The 14,581-nt window shown below is 35.9% G+C and overlaps 1 protein-coding gene across 4 annotated transcripts in view; it reads right to left on the reverse strand.

The window, feature by feature from the left end:
* Window positions 1-14,581, reverse strand: part of CCDC88C (coiled-coil domain containing 88C) — a 99,322-nt gene that overhangs the window by 14,053 nt on the left and 70,688 nt on the right. For all 4 annotated transcript variants that reach the window (XM_039346948.1, XM_039346950.1, XM_039346952.1 and 1 more), the window contains 9 exons: window positions 12,510-12,647; window positions 9,838-10,908; window positions 8,899-9,026; window positions 7,793-7,934; window positions 6,316-6,444; window positions 4,956-5,117; window positions 4,172-4,449; window positions 2,882-3,025; window positions 1,204-1,390 (listed from right to left, as the gene is read on the reverse strand). In XM_039346948.1, coding sequence (XP_039202882.1) covers window positions 1,204-1,390; window positions 2,882-3,025; window positions 4,172-4,449; window positions 4,956-5,117; window positions 6,316-6,444; window positions 7,793-7,934; window positions 8,899-9,026; window positions 9,838-10,908; window positions 12,510-12,647 — 2,379 coding nt within the window. The remainder of the gene's footprint in view (window positions 1-1,203; window positions 1,391-2,881; window positions 3,026-4,171; window positions 4,450-4,955; window positions 5,118-6,315; window positions 6,445-7,792; window positions 7,935-8,898; window positions 9,027-9,837; window positions 10,909-12,509; window positions 12,648-14,581) is intronic.

Below are 14,581 nucleotides of genomic sequence, written 5' to 3' on the forward strand. Positions count from 1 at the left end.
CTGAGCAAAATTAGACATAGTCAATTTAAATGTTGTCAGGGAGAGTTTAAGGGACATTACAGGTAGTTCTTGACTTACAACTGTTTAACAACAATTTGGAAATGTAACAGCTCGGAAAAGGTTGCAAAATTTGCACCACCATAAATGTGGTCATGCGATGGTGATCTGGGTGCATGGCAACCTGCTCATATTTACAACCAGTTGCCAACACCCTGAAACTATTTGCAATCTTCTCTGCCCCACTGACTAATGGGGAAGCCAACAGGGAAGTTTGCAAGCTGCTGCTGCCTGCTGAAAAGATACCTTCTACTCTCTGGGGCCTGGTTAAAAGAACAGCTTGCAGAGGAGAGCGGGACTCCTTTGTCAGGATGCAGAAACAAGATCTATTCCTGAACCCCACTGAAGGAGTTCCTTTCTGTTCACAGTGAGGAATTAAAATCCTTTAGTGAGGTGCAGAAACAGAGCTCAAATCTTGAAGATTTGAACTGCTGAAGGAGTTCCCTTCCATTCATACAGCAGAGCTGCATCTTATCAGCAAGTAGTTCTTTCAGCTAGCCCTCAGAGATGAGAGGAAGCTGAAATCTAAGCAGAGAGTAGGGAGGCAGCATAATAAGGAAAGGAGTGCAGGATGCTTCAGGGGAGGCCTGGGGAGTCCAGGATCAGACCATGTACAAATGTCTCTCTGCTTGAGAGCTGAAAATCTTGCTTGGAGTTGAGCGGGAAGCATTTTCAGCTCCAGAGCAGAACCTCCCAGGGTCTCCTTCATGCCCCGAGCACCCCCCACTCCTTATCTGGAACTCTGTCTGCTTAATAGCCTGTGAGATTACTTAATGACCACAACTACAAGTTCTGGGATTGTGGTCACGTTGCTCAGTGTCCAAGATTACAGTCCCAATTGTGGTTGTAAGTCAAGAACTATCTGTATGGAGTTGAATTCTTATTCTCCTCTTTTGCTAGCCTAGAAAAAGTAAAAGCAATTCTAGGAAGGGTTACAAAGATTTTTCTCCCTACTGACACCTAACTTTAAAGATCTCTTTCTTTCATAATTCAATTTTTTTAAGGATTTAACATGAACTCTAATCCTATCCCATGGGTTTAAGAGCAAATCAGTTCTAACAGATTATGCACACTATGTCTGTTGATTTGCAGAGACATTTCCCAAGGCTGTAATATTTTTGGATTTTCATAATCCTTAGAACTTACCTCACAATGGTTGTCCAATTTGGTTAAGGTGATATCCATAGTCTGGTGCTGTTCCTTCAGCTCATCATAACGAGCTTGCCAACGGTTCAGCTCTAGTTGAGAATTATTCAAGGATGTTTTCAGCTCCTTAGTGTGAATATGAAGCCCTTCGTACTCAGCCTTAAGTTTGGTGTGTGAGTTATTCATCCTCAAATAGAAAAGAAAGACACTCCCATTCAAATGCACAACAGTACTATTAATTCTGGGACTTCTGTAGGATTTAAATTGTGGTAAACTCAAGAACTAAAACAGTGGTTTAATCCATTGTTTTTTAAATTTATTTGACAGATATATTTGTATTCTAACAATTTGAATATCCTTTTCAATTTCTTAATATCCTATTATAGTTCTTAATATCAAAGTAACTTAATATGAAAGGGTGACAACAAGAGTTGCTTGTTATGGCTTCTCATTCTTTATTTTAATAAAATAAATTCCCTAATTATATGTTGTCCTATTGAGAAATACTATTGTTGTTATTTGAGGATTTAAAACCAAATACTATACTAAACCTTGATTTAAGAGAGGTTATATGGGTGGGGTGTCTGTTACTTCCCAATTTGTTAAAACCAAATTAGTCTTTTGTATCAAATTACAAACTGATGTAAAATTTACAATAACATAAAGTTGTGCAATGGAATCATTGCCCAAATGCATCAATATTCCAATGCATAAATTGTCAGAAATAATTAAATTGTAAACCAAACACCAGACTATTTTGGACACAATCAACTTAGTCCATTGTTTGAGGGACAATGTCTTGATGCAAATGTGCACCCTTAATACAGTAAAATATGTTTCACTGTAGTAGGGTTCTGTTATGTTTGTATTTCTTCAGTCCCACAATATTTAATATTACTTAGAACTTTCCTAATTTCTACTGTGGCTCGAGGAAAGATCAAGAGGCCAAAGCAAGGGGGTACGGGGCAAGTGTTAATATGTAAAAAATGGATTTATCTAGATTTTTAAAAATATATTTTTTTAAAATAATTTTTTTTGTTGTGAACTTGTGATACTGCCTTTCTATAACACGCTCATGGTGACTTTCAGGAATTAAAAATGCAAATGATAAAGCATAACAGAACCAATGCAATTAAAATCCATGCAAAATTAAAATCAGTATTATTAAAATCAAGATCAATTCAACTAACAGAAGATTAAAAAGATGGGAGTTGCCATTTTCAAAGGATTTGGAGTGTTTAGGAGAACATTCCACAGCCTAAGGATTGTCTGGTAGAAGGTCCTTTCCCACAACTGGGAAAGCAGATTTATACTAGAGTTCAAGACTTTTTAAAACTACACAGTGAATGAATTAATATAATGTAACATTCTCCTCCATATCCAGATAGATGATGATAATGATGATGATGATGATGATGATGATGATGATAATAATAATGTTGGAAGGGACCTTGGAGGTCATCTAGTCCAGCCCCCTATACCATTTCAGACAAATGGTTGTCCAGTCTCTTCTTAAAAACTTCCAGTGTTGTAAGCAAGTGCAACCACTGTAGCATAAATGTTATGGATGCTCAACTAATAGGCAGTCTTTTGTATACATTCCTAACAGTGATATGGGTCAACCAAATTATCCCATTAATATTCATCATCAGCCTACATCATTTCTGAAAATAGATACCTTTCTAGTTCTTCTCTCAGCTTCTGGTTCTCTGCAGTGACTGTTGCACTTGTTCTCTTCTCCTGTTGTAAAACATCCTTTTCTGTCTTTAAAATCATCTCCATCTCTTCCAGTTTGACTTTATGTTCTATTAAACTGCTGTATCTGTATGAAACAAATATATATGTACAATTTTGCCTTAAAACACATTATAAAACCTCTATAAAATTTTCAGACTAATTCAGCTGAACAAAACAGGGGACAATACCCATGCTTTATTAAGATATTTTGAATGAATATGATGATTGGGTTGCCCACAATCAGAAAGCTTAAACAAGATTTCTTTTTAACAATAATTTTTATTCTTTTCTCCTTCCCTACCATTTCACCCAAAGTTAAGCATTTTTAAGCATGTTTTGTTTGTTCCCATTCAAATCAATAGAACACAAACTATCGGTAGTCCTCGGCTTACAAATGAGCCCAGCATTTCTGTTGCTAAGTGAAACATTTGTTAAGTGAATTTTGCCACATTTTACGACCTTTCTTGCTACAGTTGTTAAGCAAATCACTGCAGTTGTTAAGTTAGTCACACAGTTTCTAAGTGAATCTGGCTTCCCCATTGACTTTGCTTGTCAGAAGGTTGCAAACGGCGATCACATGACCTCCCTGGGACACCACAAGCGTCCTAACTATGAGCCAGTTGTCACGTGTCTAAATGCTGATCATGTGACCATGGGGATGCTACAAAGGTCATATGAAAACCAGTCATAAGTCACTTCCTTCAGTGCCGTTGTAACTTTGAAAGGTCACTAAATGAACTGTTGTAAATCGAAGAATGCCTGTATTGAATTTTGTTTACATTATGTATATATAATCCAAATATATCTGGGTATATAAATGATATACATTGTATGAAATTTTCAAACAAATCCAATTTAACAAAAGAGGGCACAATAGTGATGCTTTATAAAAATATTCATTCTCCCTTTCAAAACAATATAAGTTTCTGAATGATATTTATTGTACTTAAGAACTTATGCTTTAGAGCAGGGGTGCCAAACTGCCGGCCTGCGGGCTGGACGCATCACAAGGAAACCGCGCCCATCCCATTGCCGGCAATGGGGAAAAAGTTCTGATACGTCATGCAACGTTGCGAGTTTGACACGTCTGCTTTAGAGACATCATCTGAACATCACTGGCTGTAATGATAATAAAACTCAGATGTTTAATTTCATCATATGATAAGCTTCTTCCCACCATCTGTTGTTATTAGTTGGAGACAAGCCTCTACTATGAAGTAAAACCCTGTACCTTTCCCCTAGATCTTTGTGCTCCAAGTCAAGATTTTTGTGCAAGGCTTTTAGGTTGCTGTGCTGTTTTATTAGTGTTTCATATTCTGTAGACTGCCGTTCGTGCAGCAACACAAGGTGTTCATGATCCTGAAGAAGGGACTCATATTCTGCTTTGAGCTGCTCTTTCTGCTTCAGCAGGTTGTCATATTCATTCTCCTTGGCCAGCTGCTGATTCTGGAGTAAGGTGTTCTGGGTCATCAAGGATGTACTCTGGGAATTTAGTGTAGAATTCTCCACCTATAGTTTCTCAAAGAAAATGACAAATCTACTATTACAAAGAGCGTTCCAGTTCTGAAGTTGTCTATTAAAACATATGCTTATTGCTCGTCTTTCCTACCATACCTCTCTCTGCTCTACCTCTTTAAGAATTTTCTTACCACAACTGGCTTACTTCCAACTATTAGAAGTACATTGCATGGAATTTAATCAGAACACCCATAAACTCCATTTAGTGAAAGATAATTTTAAATACAATTTCCCTCCATTTTTAATATATGTTTTTCTTTTTTACTTTTGACTTCTTTTTTGCCCTTAGAAAAAGCAAAATAACGTGTCTTAACACATCAAATCCAAACAGTCTCCAATTTTCTCAAAAAAACCTCAAATTTATTCCTTTGCAGGTTGGGAAAGGAAGATACATCACACTGATATTGAAAGTAATTTGGATTAATGATAGAAAATAGTTATTTTCCCCTTCCTCTAAAACAAACCAGCTAGAAATTTTCAGACGGATTTCTTCTGACCTGGAGTTTAGCTGTTTGTGTTTGCATTGCAGTGTTATGCTCTTGAAGGAAAGCATTTTGCTTCTGTAGGGTCAGGATCTGACTGTTGAGGGAGCCATTCTGCAGTTCCAAACATGCTTGTTGCTCCTTAAGAAGCTGTATCCCTGTATGCAGGGATGCATTCTGAAAGGAAAAAAAAAAACTGGTAAGTAGGAGAGAATAAAATGCTCACATAGTCTGCTATATATAAATGCTGTATCATTCAGAGCAGAAAGAACTTGCAGGGTTTGCTTTCTTTTTCTGTTACTGGAAAGAATATTTGGCTATAAAAGCGAATTGTTCTAAGACAGCAGAGCAATAGAGGAAACATTCTGACTTCTGATACCGGTGAAGGAATAAAAAGTCACAGGAATGCCACACCAGTATCTCTGGAAGTTCAATTCAGCAAAGAAGAAACACGTCTGCTTCTGTCCATCAGCCACTGAGACTGTACCTGTTTCGCTTGCCTATATTCTTATCTTTTTTTTCCTTTTTGTAAAATTGCTATGGAAGATGACTGGATTTACAAGAACTTTACAGAGGATGCTGGACTACTTTTATGGTGAGCTAGGAATTCTCTTTTTAATATCTCTACATTCTTTAGAAGATATGAAATGATTTATGGTAGTTCCTGCCCTCAGTCCAGCTTCTCCTTGAAATATACCTTAAGATCTGAAATGGTTGAGGTTTTGCTCTATATCCCACAAGAGTGGGAGATTGGGTGGGGGGAGGTAGAGTTAACTGTTGTTATGTTTATGCCAGAGAGCATCTCTCATTTGGTGGCTTTTCAAATGGCAGCACCTGCAATCTGCACAGGAGGATGGCTATTGGTTATGCCTGTGGTCTACTGGCAACTGCGTTCACAACTGTCGTATGTCTGGCAGTAAACTTAGAGTGAGGCTGTACAAAACTGTCCATTTCTCTTCTTGAACAAACAGCCACCATAAAAATGGTCCAGCATTCTCTGCAAAGTAAATCCAGTCATTATGAAAAACGCTACCACCCCATGAAAGGCCTTCTCTGTCCTTTTTATCTAGGCAACTTCATTGATCGCCAACTTGAAAGAAAGGTTAATTGTTTAGAATGGTGAAACACAATTAGGAAAATAATTTTAAGTATTATTCATATGAATGATATATTCATATATTATAATATGCTTCTGAAAGGAAAGATTATATAAAAATGTTTAGTGCAGAATGTGTTCAGAACCACAGATGCATGGAGTAAGCAGACACCACTCAATCAACTCAAAGACCTGTTCAAATATAACAAATAATGAATTAAAAGATGTGAATTGTTTGTAACCTAAAATGGAAATAAGCACACACAGCTGACATCTTACATTTCTTTCTAGATCTATAGCTCTGTCCTTCACTTTGAGAAGCTCCATCATTGCTTCCGTCTGACAATTTTCCAATGGTTGATTCAGCTTCTGCATAAAAGTTCCCTCTTCTTGTTTCTGCTTCCTCATCTGTAAATGTAGGCAAAGGTTGTATCATGTGCAATATTTACTTGAAAAGATGACACAAAATTTAAGATAATCCTCCAACAAAAGCAGCATTAGATAGGAAAGAAACTTCACAAATACAGACCAAAACCCTACATGGTCAACTATGTTTTATCAACTTCCACTGAAATCAATTCTGGAGATTTTCTCTCCAAAAGAAGTGCATATATGTTACCCATCTATACAGGGGCTTGTGTATATGTGCGTGCACACATGTGTGTATGTATATGTGTGTTTGTTTTTGTGTGTTATCTATCTATCTATCCATCCATCCATCCATCCATCCATCCATCTACTGACCAGAGCCACAGCCAAAACTAGGCAAGGCCAGAAAAAAGAACATAATACTAACTGAAATCATGACTACTGATTAAAACTCTCTGCAAATAAAACAAGGCATCGGCATCAGTGAAATTAATTGAGCTTCTACATACAAACCATATTTTCATGCACAAAGTAATGACTCACTCAGAAAGGTTATCAAAAATCTGGGCTTGGTAAGTATAAGACTTTTAATAGCCAAGCAAGTGTGCCTAAACTACTGCAGTACCAAGGATAGATTTATTTAAGCAGCTTACACTAGGTAAACTGTAGTAGAAACTGGAAACGTGATCTTTGGAATACTGAACTGCAAACTCTGTTGCTAAATCCCAATGAGATTGAAGTTCTTACTTTGGAGGTAAGAATCCATAAAATGTTAGTCCTGTTCCATTCATATGTTAATCAATTCTCTTTTCTTTTTCCTCCATGTGTAGAAATGAGTAAATATCTGAAACGGAGAACCTCTCTACTATGGATTACCAGAATATTCAGCTAAGGATTCAGTTCATTCATGAGCAAAGTTTCCATAAATAGAAAAATTATCCATTGTAAATATTCACTTTCTACATGTGGAAGGCAATAAGAGAGCAGAGCTTAGCATGTTCATCTCCATTGCTCCTTGAAGAAATGCTAGCAGCGCCTCCTATTTTTAGGCACTTGTTTTCATAATTAGTACCTCCTAACCTTTCCTTCTCTTTGAACAGTGCAGCTTCTATTTTCAATAAATGTAAGGTGATCCCCCTTCCAAATTACAGATAATTATTTAGGAGAAACCCTTTTAGGTAATTGTAAAATAAAACTGAATAGACATCTAAGCCATACACAAAAAACAGAGACCTTCATCCATAGATTAGAAAGCACAGGGTCAAAAGCACTTTTTTAAAATCAGGATGAAGAACTTCTGTATATATCAAGGTTTGCATTATTTCACAGATGACCTGTCATGGGTCACTTGCTACTACTGAGCATTGTTTCTGAGTTTTTGTCTTACCATGTTTAGTTCGTTCTGTAACTGTTGGTTTAAGTTAACAAACTCTTGCAGTTTGGCCTCCAATGCAACAATTTTCTCTTCTTTACAAGCTAGTGTTGTCTTTAGAATACATTCAGTTTGGCTTTCCAAGATTTTATATTTCCTGGAGGATATTGAGCACAGCATGTTAGTAATTGACAATATACAAAAGCACAAAGACCACGTTTTGCAAATATTAGCTCAGTGCCTAAGATTCACTTTATATCAGTATTTTATTTTCTCATCTGTGAAAATCAATGAATACAATCAACGAACAATATATAGAATTGCAAGCATTAGATTAGGGGTAAAGTTTGTCCCATGCAAAGGGGCTTAGCCCAGAGACAAGCCAGGATGGGAAAAAGTACTAGCATCTCTGATAGTGATTATGGCATGTCAGATCAGAAATCCCTGGGTACAACTTCCAGTATACCCATAAGGGTTGCAATAAGATTAGAATTTTTAATTGATACAAGGGGAGAGTATTAAGTGTACATGTGTTTGAATAATTTGATCGTAATTGATTTACACATTTATTAAACTTAAATTTATTTTTGTTCTGGACCCTCTTGCTTTTATTTTGGCCCCGTCCATTTGTTGTAATGTGGTATCTGGACCACTATCCACAAACTAACTACAATCCTTTATCCAAAGAAGCTTTCACATTTCTTCAAGCAGTGATTGGAAGAAAGAATGCTTCTACAGAAACTTATTATCTGACAAAATTTTCCAATGGTCACACACCTAAATCTATGCAAATTGGTTTCAATAGTAAATAAAAAGATAAATGTTGGAAGAAAAAAATATTTTAATTTCCAACAATTTAACCTTCAATGCACAATGAATTGCAAGATGGCCCCACATGCTTTTCAACTGGTAGTTTTGTTGCCAACAGTAGTCCATTTGTTTAAATGAGAAAGCCATCTGCTTAACATATTTAAATTAGACTAGGGACTTTCTTCCAGCTACCTGACAAATATAACTTCCAATGGCGAAGAAGCATATATGCCTAAAAACCTGGAGGAGACTAAAGGAACAGAAGTTAAAATACAGAAAAATACAGGCTCAGAAACAAACTATCTTCTCACTTATCACTGTTGCCGTTATCATCCTGCAAAAGCAGTTCCTTGTTTAATCCCATCTTCTCTAGTTCCTGGTCCAATTTATCCATGTCACTAGATAACTTCTGGCTTTTCAACTTCTCAAGGACTAAATCCTGCAAATAGGAACAATGATGACAAAACAAATAACTTCCAAGGTTGCTAGGAAAAAAATGTGGTGAACATGTACATAATTTTACTATGAAGTAACAAAAATCAAAATGTTTTAATCAAGGTTTTAGATGTAGCTGTATTCTCATGAAATCTTACTTACACAATGGTTTTACTCAGACATCTTCTACAGATATCTGGTTCTTTCCAAATCTATTGGACTTCATGTTCTCACAAACCATTGTAGCTCAACATATCTGAAGAGCAATAGATGTTTTTGCAACATGATCTTCATGCTGATAATCAACATGATGATAATTTGAATTGTCATCTCTCAGCTTCTATACAATACTTATGATTTTTTCCTAAAATAAAGCAGCTGTTCCATGCCAAGCAATGATTAAATGAGGAAGTCTACTGAAATTTGTCATTTCATTCAAATAAAGGGGAGTGTTATCAGTTAGGAAACATTTGAATATATTAAAATTAACTTGATTGTATAAGATAATAATCTGACCTATCTGAAATACCCATGATTCATAAAAAGACTGATTATGTCCCACCATATAAAGAATTTGCAAAAGGCTTGTATATACTACAACATAATAAACTAAACTGAACTTTAGTGTAAGATAAATCTGTGCCTTTGCTGTGGTGTATTTAAATCAACAATTGGCTTCCATGGATTATACAGTCAATGACCACGATGACTGCCTACAATTCATCCTATTTTTGAGGAAGTTGTAAAGCTATTAATCACTGCATCCTGGTTTCCTAATTCCTCATCTAGATTGTAGGCAGGGAAATTATGCTTACCTCTCTTAGTGTAGCTAGAGTTCTCTGATCAATAGTAACTTGCTTCTGTAGATCTTTATTGTTCTTTTCAAATTCCTTCATCTTATTTGATGAATCTCGGACTCTAGCAAGTTCTCTTTCTAAAATCTTGTATTCCTTTTCAATTGCTGTTAATTTTATAGTATTCTCATCCAGATTTGCATCTTTTAGCTCTACTTGCTGCCACAGTCTCTTTGTCTCTTTTTCCAGCATCTTTTTGTCTTTATCCAATTGAAACATTTCCTGATCCAGTAATTTCTTCTCCTTTTCCAACCATTCCACCTGCTTACTTGAGATCTTCAATTCCTCCAATTGTCTCTGAAGACTTTGGTTGTCATCTTCAACACCCTGGAGTTCTTTTTCCAACTGTTGAACTTTTTTATTGCTATTTTCTAGAATTTGCTGCAGTCTTTGATTCTCAGCATTCATACTCTGGTAACTAAGCTCCAACCTTTCTGATTTCTTGAGCAGAACCTTCAGCATGACTATGTTTTTTTGAAGTTCCTCCTTTTCCTTTTCTAGCTCTTTGTTTTCTGCCTCTATCTGGTCTAATTTTGTACTGGTGAATCTCGTAGTCTCTACAATTTGCCTGAGCTCCAAGTTTTCATCATCTAGCTGTTTATTATCCTTTTCTAAATTTTCCAGCTGGATGGAAACATTGTGCAATGTATCTAGAGACTTTTTCAGCTTTCTGTTTTCTACTTCCAGATCCTTGTTTTCTTGTTCAAGTACTTCTACTTTTTCAGTAGTAATTTTCATGATTACAATTTTTTGGGCAAACTGTTCATTCTCCCTTTCTAGCCGATGAAGTTCTTTATCTATTTCTTCTACTCTTTCTACTTTTTCTTTAACTTGCTCAAAATCTTTTTGCAACTGCTTTTTCTCATATTCAAGCTTACTGAGCTTGCTGTTGCTCTCACTAACTGCCTCATGAAGTATTTTGTTTTCTATTTCAATGTTTTTCACTTTGGCTTCTGTACCGACTTGAGATCTCTGTCTTAGAGAGACAACCACTTGATTCAAGTGCTCAGTTTCTTTTTCTAGGTCTTTTATCTGGAATCAAAACAAAAAAAAGATGATCCATTATATACCAAATATGCACTGTTGAATGTTTCATGTTAGGTAGTAGAGAATCTGGGTTAATAAAATGAAATCGATTGTTTTAAACTACATTACAGCAAAATGCATTTGAGAAAAAAAAGTTATTGTTGATCAATACTTTTACTCTATTTTTTAAATGACAGCTAACACAATAAGTCATATGACATTTGTCTTTATCCAACTGGAACATGTCTATAGCACAAATGCTAGAGGAATGGCTGAGGGTCGTATGGGGACGCAGTGAGAGTGTCCTTGAGATAAAAGTGGGCTTTGCTGTCTTTATGGTCAGTGGTGTCCTCTATGGAACAGGATGTCAAAATAAGTGAGATTGTTAGCTGCCCAGAATCACCTCAGGGTGAGATGGGTGGCAAACAAATTTAATACATAAATAAAAGATGGTGGTCCCGGCAATGTATCTGAAACCACGCAATTTCATGTGTGTGAGGGTAAAGGTTCGTTCTCCAAGCTTGTGGATTGGTTCTAAACATTTCATTATCAGGCTAAGTAACATCTTCTGCAGAATTTAGGGGGAGTTCAGAGGAGTTTAAACTCCTCTGAAGATGTTACCTAGCCTGGTAACAAAATGTTCCGAAATCAACTCACAAGCTCAGAGAACAAACCTTCACCTCACCCTACAACCAAGCTACAGATATTCACCACTATTGCATACTGTATGTGTGTGGAAGGTAAATGTATATTTAGAGGGGCAGGGTTTCTATTATACTGCTATGATCTTCATTTTGCCTCTTCTGCCCCTATCCCTGGCAGATGACACTGCTTATGGCACGCTGGCCAAACTATATGAAAACTGAGCAGTATTGTCCTATTAACAGGGAATGCTGTCTGTTGCATTGGTACAACCAAGGCTTGAAACATAGTCTATGCCTTCTTTATTTATTAATCAACATAATAGGAAAGCCTTAGTTGACTAAAGCAGATGCTCATCTGCTAAGGACTATGGCACATGGAAGACTAAGCTTGGCAAAGTTAAAAGAATAAATGATCTAAAGGCATGAATTAAAAAAAATGAAATAAAATTAAACACAACCAACATTCTTATTAGAATCCAAAGAATTCTGAAGAACCAACCTTACTATAGTGTTGCACTTCAAAAAGTACCAGGTCCATAACTTCTGCTCTATTTACTGAACGGGCAATGATTTGATCTCTAACACAGTTTTTTATATCAATTAATAATTGAAACCATTTAAAATAGCAGCAGGGCTGGTGCTACAGTTCTCTCAATGTCATGCAACTCATTTACACCTTTAGCAATGTCAGCTGATGTGACATCTCTTAATAATCATTCTAAATCATTATACTGAGGTAACTCAACCAGAAAGACGGTTCCTGGAGACACCAACATTTCAACCAATTTAAATATATTATGAGTATGAAAATAAAAGGATGAACTGCTTTCTGTTTTTAGCCTGCTCAGTCCTTGAATTCAGCAAAAACATGTTTCTCCTTCTGTTATATCTGTAAGCCAACAATTTTCTAACACCCAGTTGGTTATATTTTAGGAATAGCATTGGCAAAACCCGCATCTCTACCTGTCTTTCTTGATCAGCTTTTAAAGCCTCCATTGTGTCCTTAAGATCTTGCTTTTCTTTCAAGAGTTCTTCACTTAAAGCCTCCAAGTCTTGATTACTTTGTTTCTCCTTTTCTATCTGATTTTGCAGCTTCTCAATCTGGATAGCAAAGGTTTTATGTAACTTAGAAGAAACATTGTTCACACAGAAGAACATTTTGAGAAATTAAGTATTTTAAACTTTATCCATAAGTTTGCCAAAGCAATATAACACAACAGAAATTAAACATTTTGGCCTCTACCTTCTTTAGATGTGGCAATGAATCAAAGACAATATAGCAGATACTTAACGAGAGGAGATGGCATTTCTAAACTTATATTTGCTGCATGTTTGGATGAGCATCTACAACAACATTGCTCTTCGAGGCTACTAAAATGACTGTTTCTACCTCCTTCCCTTCACCCAAAGTACCAAATGTAGGTAGTCCCTAGGTTATGTAATCATGACTATCATGAATTCAATAATACACAAGGAATGTAGTAACACAGAGAGTTTGCATACGTGTAAAGTAATACTTGATAAGTTCTAATTGCATAACAGAATATCCAGTCTTGACTGAGCATCCAACAAGCCTGCTGAAACTATTATTGGCATATAAAAAGTTAATTGGCCATGACAATGCTGAGCTTTGATTTCTGGAAGAATTGGCAATATATCCAAACACTAACAGTTACTGTCACTAAGGATGGATGAGTTAGAAAAGGATGAAGACTGGAGGATTATTGCTCTACCTGACAGGAAAGTTTAGATAAGGGGCTCATCCAATATGTAGACAAGAACATTTTACTTTAAGAAACCTATAATTGCAACAGGCTTTACTGTTCCCATGAGGATATTTGCTAAAGGTCGGAATATCAATCATTTGTAGCAGTAAATTCAACTTGCAGGAAGGGGAAGATTTAATTAAATCTGCCTCTTTCCACTCTGAGATTCTCAGGATAAAATGTTACAATTTCATTTAATATGTGAATTTTTTTAAAAATATAACTTGCTCAAATTATTGAAAATCAAAGATTATTTAATCTGTTTTAGAACATCTCAAAATCAAGTCTATTACATATATGTTCAAAATTTCTGAGTCAGAGGTTACCATACAGAATTATCCTTACTTATATGTTTGTTTACAAGTTAAAGGTTTTGAGTCAAGTCTACTCTCTGAAAAAGCTTTTAAGCCAAGTTCTATATGTTTGATTATTTTTTCTTTAATAAACCTTTTTGCCATTTTACTAAGAATGGATGTGAAGCTTAACAGGCCTAAAATTTGATGCATTCTCACTCCTTAATTCCTTTTTTAAAAAATAGAACTACATTATCTCCCTCCTCCATTCCTTGACTACAGATAAGCTGCATATTTCTATTAGAAAATGAATACTTTCGTATTTTTAAGATATAGCTAGACAACTAAACTTGGTTATACATTTATGTTTTCTTTTTCAGGCTTATAACTTTATTTCTGGCCATCTCTATTTACCCAATTCCCCTCCTAAATAAGCTTGGTCAGATGATGTGGCCTATTTTGTCAACCACAAAGACAGATGCAAAATGAAGTTGATTATTAACCAATGACTTTTATTTTTAACAGCTGTTCTTCAGATGACCTTACCCTTTCTAGCAGCTGCCATTATTACTTATCTTTCTGCATTCTTTTTTTTGGGGGGGGGGGACGACATCGACGACATCCTCTTAACACCCTTCAGCATTTGGTCAATCATAATCCCAGAGCTCTGAAAATACTATTCTGTTTCAAGCCAGAGGACAAACAAGTGAACTGAATCATGCTGAGTTCACAAGATCTGGGTATCACCTTAAGAAGGGTTAAATGAGATAAGCTCAGAGGCATGTGCAACTGTCATTTGCTACTTTTATCTATGTAATAGATTATAAACAACTGCCAAATATACAGCAAAACCTTCTTTGCATATGTCATGAATCTACCCTCTCTATCCAAAAGTGGTATGGTATGACTTTCTACCATTCTGCACTAGGCTGAAAAATGTATTCAACTTTATGAAAAAAACCCAATAATGACAATG

Source organism: Crotalus tigris, unplaced genomic scaffold (genome assembly GCF_016545835.1).
Source record: "Crotalus tigris isolate CLP2741 ecotype Arizona unplaced genomic scaffold, ASM1654583v1 scf7180000018040.1558517, whole genome shotgun sequence".
Classification (NCBI taxonomy): domain Eukaryota; kingdom Metazoa; phylum Chordata; class Lepidosauria; order Squamata; family Viperidae; genus Crotalus; species Crotalus tigris.